The 12,041-nt window shown below is 53.9% G+C and overlaps 1 protein-coding gene across 7 annotated transcripts in view; it reads left to right on the top strand.

The window, feature by feature from the left end:
• ABCC8 (ATP binding cassette subfamily C member 8) overlaps positions 1-12,041 on the top strand; it is a 74,540-nt gene that overhangs the window by 31,005 nt on the left and 31,494 nt on the right. For all 7 annotated transcript variants that reach the window (XM_045825599.1, XM_045825598.1, XM_045825594.1 and 4 more), the window contains exons 11-13: positions 8,172-8,212; positions 9,381-9,526; positions 11,919-12,024. In XM_045825599.1, the coding sequence (XP_045681555.1) occupies positions 8,172-8,212; positions 9,381-9,526; positions 11,919-12,024 (293 nt within the window). The remainder of the gene's footprint in view (positions 1-8,171; positions 8,213-9,380; positions 9,527-11,918; positions 12,025-12,041) is intronic.

Raw genomic sequence — 12,041 nt, 5'->3', positions numbered from 1 at the left:
AGAATAGTCTGAAAGAGATAATATAATAAGTATGCATAAAATAATTAAAGAGCTAAAGAAGGGATAAAACCTACAAGGCAAAATAGAAAAGTATTGGGGGAAAAGAAAGCCATAAAAAGTCTATAAATTAAAAATTTAGTTATTGAAATTAATTCAGTGGATAACAGCTCCTAGGGTAGGGCAGGGTGTGCGGAGCTCAGGTGATTACTGGCCGGGGCTGCTCTCAGTTGCTCGGGTGGCTCCAGGGACCTGCCCAGCGGCGGTTAGTGCCCGAGGGCATGACCGGGATGCTGAAAGCAGGCAGCTGGCAGACCTCACACTATAGCCCCCTGGCCTTCCCGGTTTAAGAGTTGTTATGGTAGGAAGGGCCGAGAGGAAGTCCTCGGAGAGAAAAAACAAAACGGGAAAACAAAAAAACAACTCAGTGTGCAGGTTATGTGAAGTAACATAGCTAAAGAGAGAATTTGTGAATTCAAAGGTAGACCTGTGGAGATTACACAGGATGTGGTAGGGGAGGGAAATAGGAACTATTTTCTGCAGGTCGGCAGAACCGTTTTACAGGCGAGAAGTTGAGGCCCGGAGGGGTGTGTTCCTGAGGTTCCTAGCATGACTCAGACTAGATCCTCCGGAGTCTCTGACTCCCAGCCTTGACCTATTTCCACACAGAGCCGGGGACGATGGCCGGGCAAGAAGACTTAGGACACGATGGGGCACCATGTTTAGGCTGTTTCCTCTTACTAGAAGAGAGTCTAGTGGCTCTGACGGAGGGGAGAAATAGGGGAGGAAATTAGAAGAGATGAACAAAGCTGATCGCCTCCACCAGCTGGAACCGGTTTTTTGGTGTGCAAGGCTCGGAGCGGGGAACGGGGCCGATGGTGGGGCCGTAGTGGAGGGCGCTCTGCTCATGTGTCCCAGATAAGCTCATGGTGACTGAGACGGTCCCTTGGTCGTCTCTGCATTCCTGGTGTTTACACGGCCCAGAGAGGCTCTGGTGGGGACAGGTGGCCACCATCCAGCCCAAGGGCTCAGGTGTCCTACCTCCCTGTGTCCAGCCAAACCCTGGGGTCCTGTGCCTCAGGCAGGGACCCTTGTCCAGTAGCAGTGGCCAGGCCATTCCCCATACACATCACTAGCCATGGCATCTTTCTGCAGAAAGTGCTGCTGGGATCTCATTTTCTCAGACTGGAGCTGTGAGTGTGGCAGGCAGCCGTGGCTCCCTGGATTCCTCACCAAGGCTCTACAGGTTGCTGGTCCCGCCCCTTGACCCTCATCCTTGACCTTGTGGTCTCTGACCCTTGGGCTGAGCACTCCCTGGGACAGAAGAAATTGGGAAGGACCATTTAGGAAGCTCAGAAATTACTGTTCGCAAATCCAGGCCCTCTTTATCCTTGTCTGTGCCGGCTCTGCCTGCCCCTGGGTCTGGCTGTGTCAACGGTGACCCCGCCCCATGCACAACTGCAGATGCTGGCTTCCAGGCTCCATCACGGCAAACAAGTGCTGAGGTGGGCGAGGGCCTCCCCCAACAGCCAGGTGACTTTCTCTCCCAGCAACAATTTGGCAGGGTCGGGTAGGGTGGGTTCATCGTTGCTGCAGTGGGAGGGGAGCAGCAAGGAAGCCGGGACACTGGTCCCCAAGATTCCTGAAAGCACAAAAGAAGCAGCCTTGGGTCATAAGGGTGGGGGCAAGGGGCAGCTACTCTGCTTCTAGGAGATGCATGCTCATTTCCTGCACTCCAAACTGCAACCGGGGATGTATCTTCCTATGTAAACAACCTCATAAGGTGTCTAGGTTCCCGGGCTAGCCCGCCGAAGCCTATCTAATAGGTGTTCTTTGTCCCAGGGGTCCCTGGAAAGACAAGCCAGGGCTTTGTGAAGGGTCTGGAGCCCAGAGGACCTGGGGAAGGGAGGCTCTATGCTGTCAAGAGCTGAGCTGACTCTGGAAGGAGTTAAGGGACTCTGGAGCCAAGAAGGGGTCTGCCCAGGGCCCCTCACCTGTCCAGGCCTCAGCAACTTAGAAGGATAAACAGAGCAACCCCAGCTGGTCCCTGGAAGAGGCACTGGGGAGGGAAAGGGAAGAGCCCTCCGGGATTCTGAAAGCCAAGCACTGTGTGCTCAGTGTTCGCCCTTCCTGGGATGGGTTTCTTTGTGCTAGTCTGTGCGAGGGGGAGAGACAGGTGGTAAGGAAGGGCACTTTCTGGCTGCAGGTATATGCTTTAAGCGTGTTTTCACTTATCTGCTCCCAGACTTCCTGCCTTCTGCTCTCTATCACCAGGGATCAGGACACAGGTCATTAGGCTTGAGATAATGGGGCATCTTTCACCCTCACCCTTGGCGCCGGCCATGGGGTTCCAGTGCCACAGAAAAGCCCTGGAGTCACGTTTCCTGGCGGGGCCTGTCTGGTGCTGCCCGGCTGTGCTTTCAGTCTGCCATCCTACACCAGTCAAGTTGCCTCTGACACTCTATCTGATGGCCTCACCTTCGGCTTCACTGAGAGCTCCTGTGGGTGGAGATTTGGTGCAGGGCAGCATGTGGGTTGGTGGGGGAGGTGAAAGGAAATGTGTGCAGTTTCTCTGCCATCGAGATCCAGGATCAAAGGAAAGCAGACACATGTCACTCAGTGGGTGTTGAGGGAGCCCAGCTCTGTGTGCTCGACTCTATGCTAAGCACTGAGAGGGATGCAGGAGACAGTAACTCGTGCACCCCATTCTCAAGGAGTTTACAGTCTGCTGAGAAGTCAGCGCTGACACACTTGGAAGAGTGTGGCAGGGAGAACTGCACTGTGTGGACCCGCTCTGTGCTGGCCACCTAGCATGCTGACGGCCCTTAATCCGCAGACCGGCTTTGCGAGGTGTGTAGCTCTACTGTCCCACTTTACAGCAGGGAAGACTGAGGCTCAGAGAAGTGAAATGGCTCACTAAGGTCCTCAGCCAGTAAATGGCAGAGAACAGAGGAGAAGGAAGCCCATGTGGACTGGGAGTTCACACAGAGCTTCGTGCAAGATTAGGCTTGGGCGGCACCTTGCAAGGAGGGTGGGATTTCAGTGAGTAGAAGATCAGGTGGGAAAAAGCTGGAGGCAAGTACAGTGGCCACCCCCCATAGCAGCCAGGCCAGTCTATTTCCTTACAGAAGCATGGTGACTCCAGGTGTCCAGCCCCGCCACGTGTTTGAGGACAAACTGCAAGTGTGACGAAAGGGACCTAGGTCCTACCAGTCCACCAACCAACATGCTGCCAGTTCCTTCTGTCCCGTGTGCAGCACCCATTCCAGAACCTTCTCTCCGAGCCAGACTGGACGAGACCCTGGGGGGTAAAGAGGAGGCAGGCATGGTCCTTGAGTCACAGTCTCCAGGGAGACCATGCCATGACCAGTGGTGGCGCATGTGCTCAGAGCCCTGGCGTCAGCTCCGAGTGCCCCACTTTCCCTTTTGTGATACCCACCCGACCCCGGCTCCTTTTATTTCTTTCATTTAGTTATCTTTACCAAATCTGTTATCTTTCATTTAACAAATCTCTACCAGGCACCTACTATGTGCCAGGCCCTGTGCTACGCATGTAGGGAAGCCAGCCACAGAGCTGTGTGGTGAGTGACAGGAATAGAAATGGGTGTTGTCAGCACCCGTGAGAGTCGTATTCAGAGGTTGCGAGTGTCAAGAAAGCTTTGTCAGAGGCGAAGCTCGTTGCCCAAAGAGTGATTATAAGTTAACCGGACGAGGAAAAGAATGTTCCAGGCCCAAAGCCTAAAGGTGAGAAGGATGATAGTGTGTTTGAGACTCAAACGTAATCTGGTGAGGAGAGGAAAACAAAACCAAATCATACAGACCCTGTGCCCTGTGTTCAGGCCTCTGGGTTTTCTCCTGAGGTGGGGGAGCCATTGAAGCAGTTTAAGTGCAAGTAAGACGGCTTTGCCCTCTCTTCTGGTGTTCTGGGGCCAGGGGTGTTCCGTCTTCCCAGTCGGGTCTGAACCGCACACAGTCAGGTGGGCCCTCCCTGGATGAGTGTGACTGACCTCCTACCGAGTCCTGGGAAACAAAAAACAAGCCCCCAAGCACCCCAACTATGCAGTGGATGGGAGTGGGATGGGCAGGATAGGGCACCTGGCCCCTACCCCCATTCACAGCCCAAGACTTCAGTTCCTTCTCTCCTCCTCGGTGGAGGCCTGGACTCAAACCGCCAGTGTGGGGGCACAAGGTGACTGCCAGATCTGGCCCCTCTTCCTTCTCCAGCTTCTCTGAAATTCTTCTTCAGTATCTGGCCTTTCTGCCACCAGCTGGGGCAGCCACACCCCTGGCCTGCTGATGCATATATCCTGGCCTGCTTGGGCAGGGAGGAGGCTGAGGGGGAACCGGGGAGGGTCATCAGTTAAGAAGGCAAGAATCAGCAGGACCTGAGGGGTCTCCTGCGGTGCTCCCACCAGGCCAACCACAAACACACCATTAATCTGCTTTCTTTCCCTGCCATTGACTTCAGAATGAATGCGAAATAGCCCCGTGCACTTAAAACTGCACTGCCCCTCCTGCTGGTGCCGCCTGCATTCGCCCAGGCTGTGAGCCTGTAGCTCCCCACCAGCCACCCCCTCACCCCGCACCCCGCACCCCGGGACAACCTGCAGCTCACCAGAGGCACGAATGTCTGGCTCTGCCTCCCTGACACGTGACTTCTGAACTGTGTATCTTTGGAAATGAAAAGCTGCTGGAAGGTGGTGCAGGTGGCACCCCCAGGGCAGGATGGCCTCCCTCGGGCAAAGCCAGGGGAGCGCTATCTGAGCACCACCCTGGTTTCTGCTGATTTGTGGGTTTGTTCCCTTTGCGGGGGGCGGGGGGGGGGGCTAGAAAACGCTGACACATTGTGCACGGCTGTGCCCCCAGGACCCAGCGTCGTGCCTGGAACAGAGGAAACCCTCAAAACAGTAATTTTTGAAGAAATACTTCTTAAAGGGCATTTTGGGGGGAGGATTGAAACAACACCTACTCACATCTTTATACCACAATGGAAAGACTTTTGCTTTCGAAGGAGGCCCTTCAGATCTGCCTGTGCGAGTCTGAACTTTTCCACGGCAGCACCACACTTACATGTCGCTTTGTCATCCTCTGCTCTCGGCGTCATCTTACCAGGATTTCTTGCTTCCTAACGTGCAGGATTTAAGCACTATCATGTTCTCTATGTTCTCTTTTTCTTTGTCTTTCCCACCTCAAGTCAAAGTGAGTCAGCCCCCCCCCATGCCACAAATGGGGAGAAGTCTGTTCTGGGTCATATTTTTGTACCCATCCATCACCTTGAATATCTTACAGGGCTTTATGTGGCTCAGGAAAATAGAGGCAAGGCCACAGGCCTTCAACCCATGACAGCTGGGGTGCCCAGCCCCCTGCCCTCCCTAGTCTCACTAGGGTTCCGGAGTGTGTGCTGAGCTCAGAGTGGTGCCAGAGGCTCCCGGGCCTCCCAGACTCTGGCGCTGACATCCCTAGCACCAGCCTTGTCTACTCCAGGGCCCAGTGGGCTGCTTCTCAGAGAGGTCTTTAAAATGTAAGCAGCTGGTAATTCCATCCCTACCCCCATCCTCCACCCCAAAGGGGACCCAGAGTTCCCTGCACAAAGGCCATCCTTGCAAGAGAGTGTGAGGGAAGTGGAAAATGATATATTCATTCTTTAGTGTCTCTAAACAAGAGCCAGGACAGGGTAGAAATTAATGGTATCATATGGATTCTCTTTTGAGAGAGCCAACTTTAGAGTACTCATTTTTAAATTTTATTTATAGCTTGTCTCATTCCTCAAAGGAGTTCAAGCAGCTACAAGAATAAAGACAACAAAATAGGGGAAAAATACAAATTAAGAAAAATCACGACCAAGGAAAACAGGCCGTGGAACGAAATGTCAGTTATGGCACGTTGCATGACTGTGGGACTCTCTGGGAGCTGACAGACCACGCTTACTAAAACAGCCAGCCCCTTGTGTAGGATGTGTTGCCGGCTGGTTTCGTTTCCAGTGGTTTGCGCTGTGGCTGTGGTTTTGTTTTGCTATGACAGTGCTATAACTAACAGCAGCTTGCTGAGAGCTTTGTGCTTCTCTCGGGGTATTCCAGATAAACTGCCAGGGGAGGGATTACAGGATCAGAAGGTCTAAACTTCTGTGTGGCTGTAGCTACAGAGCACCAGATTGCTTTCCAAGCAGAGCTGTACCAGTTTACAACCTAACTCTGTACCTATTTTTTAGCTGGGAGTTGAACCCCAGAATGTGTGGGCTGGGTCTCAACCTGGGGCTGGGGGCCATGAGGCGGTGCACAGGTGCCTTGTAGCGTGAGCCCCTCCTCTGTGGTGATTGCTAGGGTGGGCAACAGAGGAACAGAATGAGGCCCCCGTCCTGAGGGAGCTCCCTGGAATAACTGGCCCTGGACGGGAAGGACAAAGCTACCTTGTGTTTAGAGCTATATGGTTGTGATGGTCAAGGGCCCAAGCCTCATGGGAGTCCTTCTCCTTCTTCTCTCCAGCCAGTGACAGCTGCGCTGCGCCTCAGGTCCCAGACCTGGGTCCCTTCTACTGGAGAGCCAATAATGCTTATACTGCCCCTGCCAGAGACTAGGAGGGAGGGCTGCAGCGTTGCTGTGGGCACGTGGAGACCTGGAGTCCTCTTCAGGAAGGGCAGTTAAGCTCGGTCATGTATGATAGTGGTGCTGATAAAAAAACAGAGCTCAGGCACATCTCCTTGTTGAGACTGGGAGCTCTGCAGGGGCTGTGTCTCCCTCGTCAGATAAGGAATCCCCTAACATGGGCACAATGTCTTTCCTCTCTGCTGGGAGCTCCCTAAGGGCACGTGTCCTCTCTCCCCAGCAAATCAGGACCTTCCTGGGAGCCTGGTTCTGTCTCCTTCCTCAAACTAGGAGCCTTCTGAGGGCAGGGGCTGTGTTCTTCCTCCCACTGGGGCATCCAGACCTCCAGTATACACTGAGTATGCACTGGCTGACACAGGATTCTTCGAACAAGCAGACAGCTTCTTGGGTTGGTGTTGACCCTCTGAACCTCAGAGTGTCAGAGACTTCACTGTTCATTGGACAGGGGTCACGTGCACAGGCCGAGCCCTTGGTTGGCCTCTGGCTCCTGGCTTATTCTGCTTTCATTTGGCTTAATTACAGAACCAGACTCCTTTCTGGGCTGGCCTGGAAGAGGCTCCTGGCAGGATGACAGATGAGATAGGAGGGTGGCAGCTAGAAGGTCATCTCTGGTTCTAGGAGGGCTGCTCTGTCTGCAAGTTCAGGACGCCATGCGTAGGCCTCGAGGTCTTACCCATTGGGCCGGAGGAGCAGGGAGCCAGGGAGCAGGGCTGAGCTAGTAGCCAGTGGGGTGTGATCATTAGCACCTAGGGCTTGAAGAACCTGTTCACTGCATTATCTCCTCACACCTTGGAGAAAGCCAGAGCGTATGAACAAGGAAGTACAGGCTTACAAGGATCAGGTACAGAAACTGAGGCACAGAGTGGGGAAATGATCTGCCAAAGGTTACACAGCTTCTATGTAACAGGCTCTTTGACTTGAAGTCTAGCTCTCTTTGCTCTCCGGTCCCTAGGAAGGGTTTGAGGGCCACACGTTAAACAAACCACTGCCCTCCTTCCCGGGCATGGACTCTCAGTCTTAGAGCTAAGGGATGCCCTGTTTTAAGATGTCCTTCATCACTGATACTTGAGTGTGAGTTTGAAGTCTCCCCCCGAGCCATGGAAGATTAGGAAGGCTCCAAGCCCCAGGGAGAACCTGGCCTGGGCAGGGGGTGGGGCGGCGGGGCGGGGGAGAGGCAGACACAGGGACCAAAGGCAAAGGAAGGAGTAACAACTTGGTGACTCCAGAGAGCCATGCCGCTGACCTCCCCACTGACCACAGGCAGCTGACCCTACCCGATCCCATCTCCCGTCACATTTTCACGGGGCTTCCTTCACACTGTCCACAGGAGCAGAGTAGGAGTATCCAAGCCTTTATTTAATGGTTTAAATCTCAGGGTCCCGGCAGACCAGCACCCTGAGGGAAACAGGTAAGGAGCTGCAGGTGCCAACCAGCTGGACTTCGGCCCCTACCCCGCCCCAGTGCCACCCCACTGGCTGGGGAAGGGACCCCAAGGCTGCATAACCTCCACCCCTGAGGGGCTTTGTTTTTAGCTGCCTCACCGCTCCCGCTAAACTTGTGCTTCCTCCGCAGTTTTCATGAACACGGCCATCCCCATTGCAGCGGTCCTCATCGTGAGTGGCTCCTTCCTCCCTCTCCCGGTGGGGGTGGGGCAGAAAGACAGGAGTGAGGGCTCCTCCCCCGGGTTTGGCCTTTCTGCGCGGGGACTTCAGAAGATGCCTCGTCAGTGGGCCTGGACACCAGGCAATGGACTGAAAGTCTACATACGGGGCAGGCCCCTCCCCTGCTCAGAAGACAGGGGCCCCGGTCTCCAGGCCTGGAGGACCTGAGGCTTAGTCTCTAAAGAAATTAAACTTTCTTTTAAAAATAGCTACCAAACATGTTTGTTGTAGAAACGTTGGGAAATTCAGAATGGAAAGGGCAGGGAGAATTTAAATCACCCATAACCCCACTGGCAGCATCTTTAATGTGTTTCTTTCCAGCCTTTTTTGAAGGCACGTAATATGACCTTTTTACAAAAATAGGACTGTGCTGCCCATGCAATTTTGTAACCTGCCTTTCGGAATGTAAGAATATGGCACGAACAGTCCTCCTCATCATGAAATATTATAGTGGAGGAGGTTTTTCTAAAGCAATTCTGACCGAAGCCATGTGTGAACTCAGCAGTGGGAGCCGGCAGCATGCCCCTCCTGAAAGGCCTGGGCCCTTGTGAGCCCACAGCCCCTTCACCCAGGACCCCCATCCCTGGCTTCTGTGATGGCTGCAGTTCTTTAAAAAGATGTCTTTATTTCCCCTGGGGCTGGTGTCCCAGAGCTGTGGCGGGTTCACAACCTGTCAGGAATGCTTAGCAATTCACTTTGGACATGATTTATTGGGTTGGTTCTGGCCTGGCTTTTCAGGGAATTCTGGGTAACAGAGGCGACTGAGCCGGCTGGGTAGCCAAGGGAAAGCACTGTGACCAGGTGATTATAATTCTCCTGTTTTCATTTTCCTAACCGATGGGGTGCAGAGCTGACCTAACCCAAGGGCTCCTCCCCAGTCATCCATGGCAAAGAGGGGATAGGACAGGGAGGGAGCCGTCTCGGCCCTCCAGCTTGAAGTCCTGAACTCACTGGGGACATTGCTCTGAGATGCCTGTGTGGATGAAGGTGTCTTTAACTAAAAAGTCCCTTTGAGTCCCCTGATACAGACCTCTTTCTTTCTTCCCCCGGGCTCGGTGCTTCTGCTGTGGGAGGGGCCACGCTCTGAGTCCCGCAGTCTCACATGTGCCTCTGTCCACAGACCTTTGTGGGCCACGCCAGCTTCTTCAAAGAGGCTGACTTCTCGCCCTCAGTGGCCTTCGCCTCCCTCTCCCTCTTCCACATCCTGGTCACGCCGCTGTTCCTGCTGTCCAGTGTGGTCCGCTCTACGGTCAAAGCTCTAGTCAGGTGAGAGAAGTGTCCAGCAAGGCCACTGGACAGGCAGCTCATGTGGCCACCCCAGCACTCTCTCCAGTGACTGACGTTGGCAACCATAGCTGTTCGGTCCCAGGACACGCCTCCCCATTGGTCTGGGCCTCGCTGAGCTGGTCGTGGCTGGTCAGGGCGACAGAGGCCCTGCATGGCTCCCCTCCACGCCATCCCTGAGAAAGGACTAGCCACCTTGCTTGCATACCTCCAAGGAGAGGAATTCAATGTCACCTCCGAGATAACTCTGTAAAAAACAGCTCAATATTGAGCAAACTGGTACATCTTCATAAATTCCACGCATCGGTCCTAGTTCCACCCTCAGAGCCACCCACAAAGAAGCACCACGCCTTCCCCACAGCCTGGCCCCTCGGACTTCGGAAGGTACCCGCTGAATCTCTGCCTTCCCCGGGCTGAGCGTCCCCTGTTCTTCCCACGGGTCCCAGAGCCTTCACAGCCCTGGTCAGTGAGCCACTTCCCCACGTGCCTGTACGTCCTGTCCCTGACTGACCCACAGCTCAGGGAGGCCCCCACTTCCAGTCTCCCACAGACATCGCTCCCCCCCCTTGGGAAGGCAAGCCCCTGTTGAAGCTTTGAGGAGACCTCCTTGGGCCTCTGAAAGGGGTCCTTGAAAACAATGGGCTGTCGCGTTTCTGGGGAAAGCTGGCTACGGCCTTTCTCACTGTACCCGAGCCCCTTCAGCCTCGAGAAAAGTGACACCCCTGTCTCAGGGAACACTGGCAGGTCCCAGGCAGCTGGCAGGGAGGAGCAGCTATTAGACTGAGGTAGCTGGTGGAAGAAGCAACTTGCACGAGGAAGCTCTAGCAGAGGTTCAAGGATAGAAAGGGTAGGACTCAGCAGAACTGTGATCAAAGGAGTATCTGACCGGGGAATAGCAGGCGGGAGAAAGGTCAGCTCCCATTTCCAGGGTTGGCTGTGCAGACTCAGCTTTATTGGCCATGGCATTTTTGTTGTTGTTGTTCTTTTTAAATTTTTTAGTTATAGTTCAGTTACCGTTGTCCCTGTTTTCCCCCCATCACTCTCTCCTTCCCTGCCCACCCCCCCCACATTCAGTCCTCCCCCTCATTGCCCTTGTCCATGGGTCCTGTGTACATGTTCCTCGACTTGACCCTTCCCCTTCTTTCCCCCGTTACCCCCCTCCCCTCTGGTGACTGTCAGTTTCTTCTTTATTTCCATGACTCTGGTTCTATTTTGCTCGCTTGTTTGTTTGGTTGATTAGGTTTGACGTATAGGTGAGATCATATGGTATTTGCCTTTCACCATGACCACGGCATTGCGACTTCTAGTGACCACCCCTCCTCCGCCACACCCACCCCAGCCCTGTGATTCCGTGTAGAAACCACAGGATCAAGGATGCTACACCTGTTGGAAATCCTTTGTGCTGACTCAGAAGCATTTCCATATGCAGACACTCCTAATCTCATTGTCCTCAGGTAGCTGAGACCTTTTTTAAGAGGGCGATGAGACCCTGGGCTGAAGGTGGGAACAGGACACAAGGCCAGCTCCGCCCATCCCAGTCACCAGCTGTTGAGAGAGGGCCTGATCCCGGAGCAGCAGGAGGAACAGGCAGAGGCTGGCAGTCCGCTCCTGGTCAGGGGTGGGGTGGTCAGGGGTGGGGCGTTGTGCACAGAACGGGAACCAGGAGACGCAGCCCGTTTAGGGCCTCAGGCTGTTCTCGCCTGGAGAGTTGGACAGCTTGCCAGGCCCCTGGCCTATTGGACGTTTAGCAAAAGGGAGGGAAGAGGTATGCAAACAATGCTCAGGCTTCCTCCGATAGCGTCCACACCCCTAGAGGTGAGAGAGAATGAACCAAAACTTTTGGAGCCTCCTCTGGGTCCATAGAGAAATTCCTGGGGTGGGAGAGGAAGATTTCTCCTTTGTGAGTTGAGAATAATACACCTCCCCTAGCAGGGTTAAATGATATTCTCATAAAACATATATTGTCGGGCATATGGTGTGTGCTTAATAAATATTAGCTACTATTAATAACTAATTCTAATCCTAACTAACCTTAACACTGACCAACCTTAATTCTAACAGTAACTAATATTGTCCACCAGCAGCCATCTTTTAGTCTCACCAACCTTAACACTGGACTATTCCTAAAACTAACCAAATCCACCCTAATCTGGACCCTAACCTACTCCTGAGGATTAGTCAACCCTAACAGGTGCTGGTAATACCTATGGCTCCCACCACGGGTGCCCACTGCTTTATCCCCTTTCAGTGGGGGCTTTGTGGGGACTACACCTCAGGACTCAAAACCTTCTCAGAGCTGCCGTCTCAGGTTCACCCTCTCCCCTCTCCCCTGCCCCTGGCAGGGGTGAGGGGTGTCTCTGTGCTTCCTCTATAGCGTGCAAAAGTTGAGCGAATTCCTGTCCAGCGCAGAGATCCGAGAAGAGCAGTGTGCTCCCCGGGAGCCTGCGCCCCAGGGCCAAGCCAGCAAGTACCAGGCAGTGGTGAGTGCCTGACCCCC

The sequence above is a fragment of the Phyllostomus hastatus genome, unplaced genomic scaffold, assembly GCF_019186645.2.
Source record: "Phyllostomus hastatus isolate PE091 unplaced genomic scaffold, TTU_PhHast_1.1 phas_scaffold_585, whole genome shotgun sequence".
Taxonomy (NCBI): Eukaryota; Metazoa; Chordata; class Mammalia; order Chiroptera; family Phyllostomidae; genus Phyllostomus; species Phyllostomus hastatus.
This window is presented reverse-complemented; position numbering and strand designations above follow the sequence as displayed.